This window comes from Corylus avellana, chromosome 7 (genome assembly GCF_965113065.1).
Source record: "Corylus avellana chromosome 7, dhCorAvel1.hap1.2, whole genome shotgun sequence".
Taxonomy (NCBI): domain Eukaryota; kingdom Viridiplantae; phylum Streptophyta; class Magnoliopsida; order Fagales; family Betulaceae; genus Corylus; species Corylus avellana.
Window position 1 is genome coordinate 28,560,828 of NC_142496.1, and position 15,427 is coordinate 28,576,254.

General features: G+C 34.8%; 2 protein-coding genes across 4 annotated transcripts; one reads left to right on the plus strand and one right to left on the minus strand.

Annotated features, from left to right (window-relative positions):
• Window positions 1-272: 272 nt before the first annotated feature.
• LOC132183583 (D111/G-patch domain-containing protein) lies at window positions 273-5,532 on the minus strand. 3 transcript variants are annotated; one of them, XM_059596910.2, is made up of 4 exons: window positions 5,362-5,532; window positions 5,113-5,166; window positions 2,450-2,572; window positions 273-580 (listed from the first exon to the last, which is right to left on the minus strand). In XM_059596910.2, exons 1-4 carry the CDS (start codon window positions 5,440-5,442, stop codon window positions 467-469), a joined length of 372 nt encoding a protein of 123 aa, XP_059452893.1. In that variant the 5' UTR covers window positions 5,443-5,532; the 3' UTR covers window positions 273-466. The 3 variants fall into 3 exon arrangements, with proteins under 3 accessions (XP_059452893.1, XP_059452892.1, XP_059452894.1); XM_059596909.2 differs by having other exon boundaries at window positions 273-598; XM_059596911.2 differs by having other exon boundaries at window positions 273-598; window positions 2,450-2,589; window positions 5,113-5,195; window positions 5,362-5,451.
• A 1,667-nt stretch (window positions 5,533-7,199) lies between these two features.
• FYPP3 (flower-specific, phytochrome-associated protein phosphatase 3) lies at window positions 7,200-15,427 on the plus strand. The gene is made up of 10 exons (XM_059596908.2): window positions 7,200-7,499; window positions 8,981-9,127; window positions 9,236-9,303; window positions 10,023-10,080; window positions 11,104-11,214; window positions 11,361-11,411; window positions 13,468-13,611; window positions 13,682-13,777; window positions 13,894-13,965; window positions 14,993-15,427. Exons 1-10 carry the CDS (start codon window positions 7,419-7,421, stop codon window positions 15,074-15,076), a joined length of 912 nt encoding a protein of 303 aa, XP_059452891.1. The 5' UTR covers window positions 7,200-7,418; the 3' UTR covers window positions 15,077-15,427.

Sequence of the window (15,427 nt, forward strand, 5' to 3'; positions counted from 1 at the left end):
TATATATGAGGTAGATTAATGTTATATACCACGCCACCCTTAAACCTTTAGATTAGTCATTGTTAAAAGACTTTTTTTAAAATTTTTTTGTTTTTGACATATTCACACAAAGGGTGAGAAATGAAAAAAGAAAATTCGAACTAGTGACCTTTACTTTATGAGGCATTACATCAACATAATAAGATAGAAGTGTGGTATATAACATTACTCCTTTGAAATCTATGCTATGATGATATTTCATAATTCTGAGATTTATTCCAGAACAATAAATATAGGAAATAGTAATTACTGGTATTTTGGTGTTAAAATCGTACAACCAACTTGATATCAGGAATTCAAGCAAACATTAATTGGCAACTAATAGAATTCTTTGCAGTACATCTCCTTCGGAATGAAGTACTATACTACTACAGAAAGACTAAGAAAACAAATTCCTGTACAAACTCTAAATGGCGTAATTCCTCGGTCAAACATTATCTGGCCAGAACTCCCTATAAAACACCCGCTCGAATTCCTTCTCTTCCAACCTTTTTTCTTGCTCCTGCATCTTCCTTATCCTTTTTGAGAGTGTCTTGCATTTCTTCGAAGGCAAATCATCCTACATTAGCAATGATATGGTGAGTGCTTTGTGGCCAAAGGTAAAGAGCAGAAGAATTGAGAAAAACATAGATGATGCAGTCAGAATAACCGTGTATCAAGGTCAAGAAGTTGGAAGCTGAATAATTTGCAAATGATAAGTTACATTGCAATTTAGGCACAAGTTGTAACCAAACATTTCTCTTTGAAATTGTAAACCATTAACTCATAACCATCCGACAGAGTGTGGCAGAACAGGATCCAACAGCAATAGGAGCTGTACCAACACCATAAATAAGTTATACTATGTGAAGTCAGATTGTATTTATACTTTCCTTTTGAACTTTTCTAAAACTCCAAAACGTTATTTTTTGTTCTGATATATATTTTGGCTTCAATTTTAACATGCTCCAGGCAAGTTCTTATTCAAAGTGCTTATGCTATTTCTAATGTTATTTGGAAGGGCCACCTTAAGTTTTTTTTTTTAACTAATTGAATTGGGAAAAGATGGACTGCGTCTTTCGCCCATTGAGTGCTCTACCTTGGGCCATCGACATCATACACTACTGAAATAAATTTTGTGGAAAACCAGCTACATCCGATTTTGGTTGGCCTTTCACCCCTAGTCACAAGTCATCCCCGTATTTTGCCACATACTTGGGTTCAGTCCTCCCAAGGCCTGTTAGAACTCTCTTCAATCTGCTCATGGCCAGCTTTCTATATGAAGATTCAAACAAAAAGGAAAGGGTCAACCTATATCTTACTGAATAATCTGACTAAATGAGGAATAGCTCTTTATGTGGTCTCACTTTACCACCATCTGAAATGTGACTCATCTCTAGATGGGCCACGAGCATAGTGAAGTGATATCTTTGGTGTTATGTGAAGCGAAGCGATGTAACCCCTGCGAATTGGGGGCACAAGCATAACGAAACAATCTATTCCCCCAGGGGGACGAGCTAAGCTATAGCGAAATGAGCCTCAGGGAGGGTCATGAGTTATAGCTTAGTGAAGGGGGAATAGGGTTCGGGGGTGTCCCCTGAAACCCATCGAGCAAAGCGATCAAATCCCACTCAAGGGAGAAAAATGCCTCATAAAAAATAGGTCTTAAATTTGAACTTAAGGCCACCTAGTTGTTCGAAACAGCAAATCCATGAAACTGTGCAGACACTAAACAAAGGAGAAGGGAGAAAAGTGACAAAAACTTAAAGCAAAGGGTGTAAAACTAAATTTGACTCCACAAACAGCTAGCTGGTTTACCTTCAAAACAAATTTGGAGCTCATTATTTCCTACTGGGGATAGACTATCTTGCAGGAATCTAGATAGGAATCTCATAATCAACCAACTTTCATAGAATGGACCCTCCTCACACACAAAATTTGTTAGTGGCATCAAGTTGACAGATAGATGGGACAAATTGTTTTTAGAACTTGCATATACATGGACAATGAGAACCTTTAGGAAGGAGAGCAGCCAGCTCTTTGATGGCTCCATGGAGGATATGGGGAAAGATAAGATCTCAAATACAGAGTTCCTTCTCAAACATTCAATTTGTAACATGGCATCTAAAAATTTTAACCACCGACACAAGACGTTCTACACTATCCCCTCATCTAAAGTTTGTTTTTCATCTCGTCAAAGCATATGTGTGTACTTTTCCATGGTTTGACAAATCCATGGTAAAAACACCTTCAACTAAAACCTTCCCTCCATTCTTAGAACTTCTTTTCCAACTCTTCATATTGAGTTCATTTTTCAATTATATTTATATAGTGTTCTACAAGGTTTGCTTGTTCCATAAACAAAAAAGAAGAATAATAAGAAGAAAATTGAAGAAAGAAAGAATGGAACTATAGAATATAGCCAACTCACCAGGACATTTTTCTCATTAGACGCAGCAGTATCATAAGGCTTCTTGGCTGTCTTTTTTACTTTATCTGCTCCCAGTCCACGTTTATTGTTCTTTAAAAATGATTGAACAGGCTCCAACCTACCCTGTTTTACATAATAATCTAAATAAAAGAAGATCAATGTTCCAAATAAGATTAACAATGAAAAAAGTTGTAGCTAATCTATAAGCAAAGTCATACTTTTAATTTCTTAGCACCCACGAGTTATAGGATACCTCAAACGTTTCCAAACCAAGCAATTAAGGTGTCACAAAAACATAATAACAATGTATAAGACCTTTCCTCATGACCTAATCATCAATGTTCTATCACCTTTTAACACCAATAGCAAACAAATTGATTATAAGCCACTCCCAGTAGTCTATCAAGTATTTCTTGATTGGCATTGGGAAACTATATGCGAAACTTTTGCCTTTTCTATTCTTGGTAAGTTGCACATGCATTCATTAGGTCTAAAACCCAAAACCTCACCGTTCACCCCATTTTTGTGGGAGTAGAAAATGCCATATGAATCGCAACTCATTGGTAAGAGCATCTCCAGCAATGTAACTAAAAGGGAGATATTAGCTACATTTAGCTATTTTTGTCCTTTGTTTTGCTCCAATAGAATAACTTCATATTAGCTATTATACCTTAACTGCTACAGTGAATAGCTTCATATTGCTATTCACTGTAGCACACTAGATTGTTGAATATAATATTATTTCCACATTATTTTCTCTCTCTTCCTCAACGTTTCTTTCTCTTCTCTCTTCTCTCCCTCCCTCAACGTTTCTCTCTCTTCTCTCTTCTCTGTTAATGAATTTATGATACAAATTTAAGTCTTTTGAATCACTAAAAACTCTCCAAAAAAATTGAATAGCATGCATATAATTGACAAACTAAAAATGGAAAAATAAAAATAAATAAAAATAACACACACGCATGCTGCGTGAATCAATTCTATTGCAATTTACAATATGATGCAAAAGCGGTCACGGATCCAAAAAAAAAAGATTAAAAAATAATATTTAATAAAAGAAAGAATGAAATAAAGAATCTATTGGAGTTGGTATTAAAAAATGAGTAGTTAAAATAGAGAATTGTGCTTTTTGACTAGGTAGAATACCTCTTATTGCTGGAGATGCTCTAAAACTATACATGGAACTTGGGTAGAGTTAGTTCATTTTAGGCCTTTGGATGCCACCCAACCTTAATTGATTCCAAAATTTCAACAGCTAAACAAACAAAGCTTATAAGAAAGTTGAAGCAACTTTAATCTTGCCAGTTTGATCCAGCTCTTAGGATAAACAATTATATCTTTAAAAAATAAAAAAAATAAAAATCATACAATTGAAAGAAGGGACAACCCATGAGTACTATATGGACCAGCCCACTGAACTGAATAAGATTTAATGAATACTGTATCAAATTTAGTGACACGGGAATGAGAAGCTCGCAGAAAAGAAAGCTTAAAGATCAAAACTATCCAAAACAAAACAGTCCTAGTACGATGTGGGCCTAGTTGGAACATACGAAATCTTAGTCTAATCAATGTTAGTATTATTTTTATGATTCCTTGTATCAAAAATCCCCTGTTTTAGTTTTATTTAGTTTTGGTGTAAGAGCTATATTGTGAAATGAGATTTTCTGGTCTTGGGCCAAGATAACGGTATATGGGTCATCCATTATTGGGGTTTGATTTGTGAGCTAATGTGGTTCTTTACATTGGGTTTACCAGTCAAGATGTATTGCTGCTACCCAAGAGATAGTGATTCCATGTTTTTTCAGAAAACCCAATGAACTCAACACTGGTGATAAAAGAAATTAATGTATCCACATATTGAGAGGACACTAAAAAGGGGTTCCAATTCTTGATATAATAACTTGCTGTCCAAAAATACAGACCAGCTTCTAAGCAATAAACACTATCCGCAACTATCCTATTACACTCTCATGAACAGCCCTTTGAGACGCACCCTTAAACAGACTAAAGAACAGCTCTGGAGTTCCGACTCCTACTCTCAAGGCATGCAGAGAACAACACAGACATCAACCCACTCTTTTACCAAGAAACACAAATAAGATTACCTAGGACTTGAATCTCCGACCCTTTGATTCATTTATTACTTAGACAGCAGACGTGTACTTGTTTAATTATTTTCTGCTTGACTCTTGACCTGCCAAGGACGAATTTCTTAATTTCAGAAGCAATTGTAATGCTTGTCAGGTCATCTATTCAATCCAAGCCCTCTAAGGTTAGCAGCATTGCTTGCCAATTGTATATTGTTTAGGGAAGACTACAAAAGTTGTGAATCTTTTTTGAGGATCGTGTGAAGCAAACCTAATTCAAGGTACGATTCCAAGAAGAATCTAGGTGTGATGCCAACGAATCAAGGTATAAAGCCTAAGATCTATTTAGCTTTCTCTTTAAATTTCTGTAACTAATTGACCCTTTTCGAATCTGCAATCAAATTTTATTTCTTAGCCTCAAAACCCAAAATCTCTTGCATAAAACCCTAAACACAACCCACGTTTTGGTTGGACCAGATTACTCTCAAAAGACCTGTTAACAATATTCACTGCCCTTCGACAATAACAAGATTTAGAAATTGGCAATAAAAAAGAGAGGAAGAATAAACGAACCTGCTCGGAAGCACCAAGACCGGTACCTTCTTTCCAACCGTGCTTCTTCAGTAGCTGCAAAAATCCCAACAATATTCATTGCCCTAGAACAAGAACAATATTCTACATAATTCAAATTCAAATCGAACAGATATAGACAGAAAGAGGAACTTATAATATGAATTCATCCTAAAACAAAAAAAAAAAACTAATAATATGAGCCCTAAAAGGACAAAAAGGAAAACGAAGAGAAAGGACTGAGAGACGAACCTGAAAACCAATGTTGGATGAGTCTATGGCAGAAGCATTATTTGAAGAATAAGAAGAAGAGGATTCCTCTCCCATGGCCATGGCTCTCTCTTTTGTTCCTTCTAGTCTTCGGGTGTTTACCTGGGGAATCTGCCATTTAAATAGTATGGAGTTGAGTCGGCGACATTAAAACACCGATATCTTAATGGCTGCCTTTTCTTTTCTTTTTTCTCGACGTAAAATAGTTTTTGAAGCCTCTTTATTATTATTATTATTATTATTTTATTTTATTTTTTTATATTTGGTAAAACTAAAAATCGAAGTCAAAACAAAAAAATATGTCCAGTTGACCAATAAATTTTCTTTATTGTAATTTTTTTTTTTTAAATCGTAAACTATTTTTTTAGTTGAAATTTCTCATTCTTAAACTCTCCAACCATTGCCGGAGGTTGCTGAAAGTTGTCTACCATTTTTTACTATCCCTTATTTTTCATAAGAGACAAAGACCGAAAGCTATTTTCTATAAAATATTTAAAAATGATTTTGTTGGAAAACAACATAAAACATTTTACGTAGCTAATCAAACTCTAGTTTATATATTTTAGTTAATGATTTTTAAAATGCACCATACATTTAATTATCTATTTTTTTAATATTTATTCTTTATTTATTTACTTTCTAAATATTTAATTTTTTTCAACGATCATTTTTTCTAATTGGTCATATAATTCAACGATCGCTTTTTTCAAACAGTCATATTTTTCAATTGATCATATTTTTCTAAAAAATATGTGTTATTTGTCAAAGAAAAATAGAGAAGTGAAAAGATGAAAGATCAAAATCTGAAAGAAAGTGAGAGGGAGAGAGATAAACTAATAAAAATTTGACGCATTGGCGAATAATGTCAACTCACGTATAGAAAGACACTTTTTTATTTTACAATGGTACTGTGGAATAATTGTAGGATACAAATATAATTTAGCAATACTCTTTTAAGTGCCAGACATGTTTGTTAATATGTTTTGAATTTTTTTTTGTTGTTGTTGATAGGAACCAAATCCATAAGGAATAGTTGGAGTAAAGTAAGTTGCTTTCTATTTTGGGTTTTCAAAAGTGGTTTGATCTTACAGAAATGTGAAAATTGTTGCTGTGTAGGCAGTACTTTGTGTTTTGATTTGTTATTTAATGTAATTGTTTTGTTAACATTAAACAAAAGACCATCTCTTCTCTAATTGGCTATGTGCCCCAGTGATAGTTGATATTTATTTGTATCTTCTGCACTTTGCTAGTTGGACGGCGTTGAAAGTTTTAAGATATACTAACTCGAGAGCACACTCAATTGCTAAATGAGGCACTTGGCCGGCTTCCTACAATGTGTTTGAAAGCATTTTCGCTTGTTCTCTTTTTCTCTAATCCATTTGAATTAAAAGCGAGAGAGACCCATGCACCTTTGTAATCCTCTCCCCTTTTGATTAGAAAAATAATAATAATAATAATAATAATAATAATAAATAGACATTTAAACATAGTCTTTAAAAAAAGTTATATCTATTGAAGTTGTGTTTGTTTGTTTGACACTCAGAGGCGTTTTGATGGAGTAATATTTTAAGATTTAAAATGAGAAAATAATTCATTATTATTATTATTATTTTAATAATGAAGATGAGAAAATATGATTTTATTATTATTATTTTGTTTTTAAAATAATTAATTCTTGCTTATACTCACTAGAACATTAAAAAAAAAAAAAAACTAGTTTTAAAAATCGAAATTGTAAAACCTGTTTATGGGAGCAAAGGCACAAAAGTGTAATTTCAAGGTTTGATATATATATATATATTTTGTTCGTGTCTGTTTGAAAAAAAAAAATGAAAAAAACGAGGTCCCAAATATAGGCAGATGTGTTTGTTTGGGTTCCTCTGAATTTTCCTCAGTTTCTCTTGGGCTCTCCTCGCTGCCGCCTTCTCTCGCTTTGCTCTGCTGAAAGAGACGCTAACCACTCTTAGCGACAGAGAAAGAGAGATAGAGAGAGAGAGAGACGAAGAAGAAGAACAAGGAAGGAGAGGAGAGAACCGGAAATGGATTTGGACCTGTGGATCTCGAAGGTAAAGGAGGGTCAGCATCTCTTGGAAGACGAGCTTCAACTCCTCTGTGAATACGTGCGTATTTTCCCCGAAATCTAGGGTTTCATTTTATAAATACATCGATCTCTCTTTCGTGTATGTATTTATGCATATTCCGTCTGTATTTTGATGTGTTACTAGGGTTTTTCTTCTCGCCTTTTTGCTTTTATTCTATTTTGAGTGTGCAAATTGAAATCCTTACGATCTTTTTTGTTGCTGAGAAAAAACTTTCGGGGAAAAAGGGAAATAGACGTTTTATCTATTTTTCTTTTCTGATTTTCACAATTCCAAGAAGGTAATCTTGCAAATTAAAATGTTAGCCTTGTGCGAAGCATCCAAGAGCATTTTTCTCAGGAGTGAACTCGGAAACATTTTTAAAAATTAGCCAGAAATACTCGAGTCTTGCAGTAGAAATTTCTCAATATCTCAACGGGATATGTTTTTATGGTAATTTACTTATAGAATCCCACATTTCTAAATGTGTTTTTTAAATTTTTGACATACTCAACATCCACCCTGCTAGTGGGTAACATGTGGCCACATCTTATGTTATAAATGTAAAAATATATCTCTTTAATCTTTGCATTGATTATATTCCATAGGGGAATTGCTGATTCCTATGTTATTGAATGCTGAGTTCCTGAGCAATTTTAGATAAACGGGTTAAAAGATAACGATGAACTAGCTTCATAGTAAACACAGTGGGCAGCAAATAAGTCTGCCTATTAAGTGATGTCTATTTCCTTGCCTATAATAGGTACAAGAATGCATTTTTGTAAGCAAGAGACATACTTCACCTGTGATAGTTATGTTGATCGCTTGCACAATTTTAGAATGGAGTTCATTTTGAATCATAAACTGTTTCAAATGACATGAGCTTTTGGTGATGGCGTAGAGCAGCATCATTACCAACTCTCAAGTCCCTATGTGTCGCACATTGTTTTGTATACTTTCTCAAAGCTGGGAAGCATTAGTCCAGAATTTTTTGGTGATATCTATCTTTATACTTTTCTGATCGTGTTAGTTTGTGGGTTCATTTAGTATCTTAAAATATAGTTGGGTGTTTCTTGTTTTCTTATGCTTTTTTTGTGAAATTATATTCTACAGGAAATTTATTAGTTCATGCAGTGTCTATAATCTACTAAAAGCGTTTAGGTGTTATATATATATATATATATATTAATCTACTATATATATATATTATAATCTACTAATGTGGTGTGTCAGTGTGTGTGTGTGTGCATATGTGCTTGTGCGTGTGTGTGCCTACAGAAACAGGCATACAGATTGTAGTCATCACCTTTCATATAATTGGAGCAATTTTTATGGTGTAACGTATTAAGAAATACCTTCCGATTGTGTAGGTTTATTTGGTCATATGTTATCGAATGACATTGTGATTGTCAAGCAATAAGAAGGCATTTCTTATCTTTCACAAGTTATTTTAGAGGTTACCTTTTCTGAAAGAGGTTCATAATCGGTATCGTTCTTATCCATTGTTTTGTAATTTATTACAGGTGAAAGAGATCCTTATTGAGGAGTCCAATGTACAGCCAGTGAATAGTCCTGTCACTGTCTGTGGTGATATTCATGGCCAGTTTCATGATCTAATGAAGCTTTTCCAGACAGGGGGTCATGTACCGGAGACAAATTACATATTTATGGTATGGTATAATACTTTTTTTTAAAGAAATTGTTCTGACGTGTTCTTGCCCCATCTAATAGCATTTGCTTGTATGCTGGGGTGCTAAATGTTTTGAAATTCTTGGCAGGGGGATTTTGTTGATCGGGGTTACAATAGTCTTGAAGTTTTCACTATCCTTTTGCTTCTTAAAGCTAGGTATGTTATTTTTAGGCACACATTAATTTGTCAGTGAATTTATTTATTTATTTTTTTCCTACTGCACATGGTGGTGTTATTTTTATGTAAAGCTATTCTTTAGTCCCATTATTTCCGCTAGCCTTGTTCTTGCGTACAGCATTTGATTATTTGCTACATTGTTGGGCCTCCCAGAGTTCAATACAGACCTAGAATATGTAGTGTGCAAGTTATTTTGGTTCTGGCAGGTAGTTTATTGGCTGAATACTAAATTGAGGTAAAAAGGAAGAGTTGCCCAGAAAAAGTTAGGAGGTGAATAGTATTTAGCCACACGTGTCTTTTCTTCTTTCATCTGAAAAAATTAGGACCTTTAGGATATCTCAGTCACTCATACTGAGGGTTTCTACGTACATTGATTGAAGGTCAGTTGTTAAAATACATGTCCAGCACCAGTGACATATGTCTAAGGGATTAATGCACCTATCAAATTGTCGTGAAGAGAGATGGGTATTATGGATGCAGAAACAATGGGATGCAATAGTTGTTATTTTTATACTTCTACTCCTTGGGTGCTTAGTTTTTGTATAACTTTGGTTGGTATTGCCTTGACATTGTGTCCCATTGTAACATAGTTGGGTCTTAGATCTGTATAATGTTTGAAATTATTATTAGATATCTATGCCTTCTAGAAAGAAGCTGATGTGGCTTTTATTTTGTTTGGTGCTTCTGTTTGCTCACAGATACCCAGCAAATATTACCCTTTTGCGTGGAAACCATGAAAGCAGGCAGCTAACCCAGGTGTGCTTTACACTCATACTTTAATCTCTGTTGTGTTAGCGTGCAGCTGAAGTGGGTGAAGAGTCTATTATTTAAGACCTCTTTGAAGTGATCTGTGTAGTTCCATTTTGACATTGCATTTTTGCATTAGGCAAATATATTCCTCTCCATTGGGGAAAGAGGGAAAGAAATAAGATCTGGTTTTTGGTAACAGTACTCAATATCTTAAAATTTATTTTTATTCTCTCTCAGTTTGATTTTTTTTTTTTTTTTATGTTTTATAGATGTTACGGTTTACGTCTAGTAATTTTTTCTAATTTTGCCTTTGCAATAAAAGATTTGCCTTCATGGTAATTGATTGTAGCTAAGAGGGATTTATAAGGTTATAAAGTAAATGCTAACTTTTTTCTTGTTCTGGTAGGAATTCAGATGGTTTATATAGTAAATACACTGATGTGTTCTTTTCATTCATTATACAGTTCATGCTTGATAATTTTTTTTTTTTGGGAAAATAATATGATTAAGATTTGACCCAAGGCCCCCATCTCATTGATGCCTTTACCATTGTTCCATGCAGCATTAATCAAATTGATACATGAGGGTTTAATCCAATAAGCAATTTTATTTCCTCCCTTTTCCAGTTTTGGCATCAAGACTAGTTTGGTTTTCAGGGTTTTGTTTTTTTTTATTTATAATAAATATAGTTATCTTTAATGGATAACTTCTAGATTTGTTCCAAACATTGTTACTTGTATTATTTTCATAATGGTAATCAACAAAAAGAAACCCTGAAATACTTGTGATTAAGTGCTTCACCAACTAGATGGATATTTGGCAGTGGAACTCTTGGATTCACCAAAGTGGTTGAACTTTTGTTTGATTTAATTTGTAGCCTAATATCTAAGGTATCAAAAGTTTACATGTCAAAAATGATGGTTGTAGGATGCGTCTTGCATTTGTCATAGTAAGATATATTGTCTCATATAATATATAAAGAGATTTTTGGTCTGATATATGTTGATGTGGGATTTCCAACTCCACTAGGTATATGGTTTTTATGATGAGTGCCAGAGGAAGTACGGAAATGCTAATGCGTGGCGGTATTGTACAGATGTCTTTGACTATCTAACGCTCTCAGCGATTATTGATGGAACTGTATATCTCTCTCTATTTCTCTCTCTCTCTGTATATTATGTTATGTTCCCTAAGATATGTGTATTTACACATGCTTATGTATTTTTTGTGTCAATGCATGTGCACTTTTGGAGTTTAAACATGCTTATTTGCTTTTGTTATCCCAGGTGCTTTGTGTCCATGGTGGTCTTTCTCCAGACATTCGAACAGTTGATCAGGTATTTTCCCCCCCTCTTTCAGCAGTTGGTCATTAGAATTATATTAAAAAATATGAATATTTCTATTCCTTTTAGGCTTCTTAGTAGCAAAGCCTGTGTGATGCGTGGTTGAAGTTATTTGGAGGAGAATATTTTATTTACTGAATTATTTATGTGAACATTAATTGAAGCTATTGATTGTATTTGCTAAGTAGGTTTAATAAGAGTCTATGAAGTTTTGTATTTAAATAAACAACAAAGCTTTTTGATGTAAATAGGAGCTTTCATGTTTTCTTGTTATCAATTATATGATCAGCCCAAGTGGTGGAGGCCTTGGTCTTGAGGTATCATCCCTTCAAGGTCCAAGGTTCAATACCTCATGGGTGCAAACAATTTTTTGGGGCCACACCCCTTGGTGAAAAGCCAGCGATTTAATCAGTTCCGTATAGGAAAACTTTCGAGGGTGCGGTGCATGGGACCGGGGTATACTCTGCAGGTGTGGGTCCGAAGGGTCCTGCCTTGAAGAGGTTCCCTGACATAAAGAAAAAAAAAAAAAAAATTTATATGATCATGGGATCATAAAAATGATTGGATGACCTAACACATAAAGGATTGTCAAACCCAACCCAACCCCACCCCACCCCACTCTCCCCCCCCCCCCCCCCCCCCCCCCCCCCAACCCTTGGTGGTAATTACATGGTAAGCTACAACATCTAGGCATGTTATGGGAATATAAATATGGCAGTTCGTGAGGAGGGTGGTGTTCAAACAAGGTTCATGGGTTGTATGGGGTCAAATTTTGGAAGAATATTAGGAGGGGCTGGAAAAAGGGGGGGTGGGGGATTCTAGTCATGCTCGATTTGTAGTCGATGATAGCTCCAAAATTAGATTATGGCATGACGTGTAGTGCAAGAGATTTGTTCAGTTTGGCCTGTTGTAAGAATGCTTCTGTGGCAGATCTTATGGAGTTCTCTAGCGACTCTCATCATTGGAATGTTAACTTTCTTAGAATAGCTCACGATCAGAGGTAGACGTTTTTACCTTGTTCTTCAATTTTTTGTAGATGGGTGATGAAGATAAGATTTGGTGGGTACCCTCTAACAAAGGGTTGTTTGATGTTAGATATTGCTACAGTGCCCTTGCTCTCCATGATAACACTCATTTCCTTGGAAGATTGATGGAAACAATATAGGTGGTTTTTGATAGCCCACTCTTGAGTCATTTTTATACAAAACATGCTTTTCAGTGTTCTGTCATGTCACCTTCTTCCAAACGATAGAAAATACTGGGTTCTTCAACTTGTGAGAAGTCTTTCCTTTACCAGAAAAGCTGACCGTGAGAAAACACTTTACTGAAAAGCTGAGCTTGCGAAGTCTTTTCTTTATCTCATTTGAGTGAATAAGCAAACAACTTTCCTTTTTTACTTTTTGGGTAAAAAGGATAAATTACGGTAAAAGAGGCTTAACAAACAGATCATAACTTTTCATTCTTCTTCTTTTTATTTACTTTATTCTCTTGCCTAAAATGTGAACCAAAATGAGTGTTAGATTTGATATTGTTTTTATTTGGATGGTTTAAACCACAGACAAGCGTAAGGACCTGCGCAAGAGAGGTAGGGTTTTCTCTATTGCCATGTGGCGGAAGTTCAGACCCTTTTTTATTCTTAGTTTTTTTTATATGTATGTAATAAATATGATCACACAATAATTCTGCATATTTTACCACTATGCTTCTTCATTGATGGTTTTTCTTTTTCTTAAACATTCGGTAAATTGTGTAATTTATATATTTGAACTGCTCAATGACTAGTTATTGTATGGTTGTGTTTGTGTGCCTTTATCTCTTGAAGTGCATATATATGTTATATAACCCTGTTTATCGTGCAAGATTTTCTCCCTATTATGTTAGTACTTTATTATAATAGGCAGTGCTCTGTTTTTCTTTTTCATTCTCTTTGTTTTTGGGGTAGCAATTTCCTGACATAATCAGCTCTTTCACTTGGTGCCTAGGAACAAACTGTTATGGTTTTATTGACATAAAGTTGTGCTCAATATTATTGAAACTTCTTCATTTGCAGATAAGGGTCATAGAACGAAATTGTGAAATTCCACATGAGGGGCCATTTTGTGATCTCATGTGGAGTGACCCTGAAGATATTGAAACATGGGCAGTTAGTCCCCGCGGAGCAGGTTGGCTTTTTGGGTCCAGGGTCACGTCTGAGGTAATATGATCTGCTCTCGACTTTAATAGGATATTTCGTGCTGAACTTAAGAATATTTCCTTTTCTGTAGTTCAATCACATAAACAATCTGGATCTGGTTTGTCGCGCACACCAACTTGTACAGGAAGGCCTTAAGTACATGTTTCAAGATAAAGGCCTAGTAACTGTGAGACTCTGTACTTTTTATATTAGTTTTGCTGCTTAGTTATGTTATAGTTGGATTACTTATCAAAAAAAATTATTTTATAGTTTAGTGAGTTGATTGTTTCTGGATCTCTGCAGGTGTGGTCTGCTCCAAATTACTGTTATCGTTGTGGGAACGTAGCTTCTATATTGAGCTTCAATGAGAACATGGTAAGATATTATGAACTTGCTTTTTCCTGTTTTAATTTCTGTATCATAGAGGAATGTTCAGGTTTGGACTTATATCTGACACATTTGTATTTATAATACCTGTCATCATTTTTTGAGGAGTTACCTGTGTCATGCACTTGTTTATTTTAATTTTTTGTGTTACAGTGGGATAGTTTTAGAAATTATATTGAACTTTTCCCTCATAGTGACTCATCTTGCCAACTGAATTTCATATTCTTGTTTTTATTTGTTATTGTATTGCTTCTTGTTATCATAACAAAATGGTTACCTCTGTTTTTCTCATCTCTCCATTTCTTGCTCTTCTATGTGATAGTAGCTGACTTGGTAGCCAGCCAAATGGGACGGAGCTGGTTTTGGCAATTTATTATGTTTGTCACATCTCAACATAGTTTGTATCTTCGCTTCATACTTCACCTTAGTTTGTGTCTCCGTTTCATCTATCCTGAAAAGGAATTCCTTTTCCCTCAGGGTCAATTACTTATCAATAATCTATTCCTCTCCCTTTGGTTTCATGTATTTCATGTGCTCATATCCACTATATTTGCTCTAGACAAGCTATTTGGGTGTAATGTTTCTCTTGCTCTTTAGTAAAAGATGGAAAAAGAGAAAAGAAAACCGTAGAAGAACAGAATGTATTGCACTGAAGAATATTTTTATTTTTGGATGACAATTTCCTGTTTCTAGCATATATAATTCTGTAATTCTTTGGTTGTTTGTGGTGGTGTTGGATATTGATTTGTGTTGTTTAAGAATTCAATGTAAATTTTGATGTTGAGCATTGATGAAAATCTTTTGATATTTAACTGAGGACTGTCATCATTATGGTGATGGTTTTGAATCTTTGACGGCATGAACTGGTCCCAAGCTAAATTGGAACTTTGGGAGTTGGTAAAAGCTGAATTTAGTGGTTGGTCAGCTTGTGAGGAGATTTCCTAGTGTGAGAAATCTTTATATATAGCCTTGAGAATATGTACTGATGCTGATTTTTTCTGTCAATTTGCAACAGGAGAGAGAAGTTAAATTTTTCACTGAAACAGAGGAGAACAACCAGATGAGAGGACCCAGGACAGGAGTCCCATATTTCTTGTGATCATTGGGAAGTTATTTGGATGTGTTACATGTAAAATTATTGAAGAATTGTGATCTGATGTTGAGAGTGCCGTACTGAGAAAGCCCTGAATACGTTGGTGTTTGCAGATGGATGTTTCTTATGCTTGGCTGGGAATTTTCCATCTGGTCTAGGCTGCTATATTATTTTTGGGCTGTGTATTGGGTCGCTAACTGTTTACTCCATTATTCATTAGCTAGTGTCCTCATTCCAGGAAGTTTCCTTCTTATCAAGCCTGCTCTTGGACTCTTGTGCTGTGTATTTGTTGCTTGCGTAATTTTTTAACTAGCGTCTTTTTATGCCAATGTATTTTAAGCACGCTTTTGGACTTCA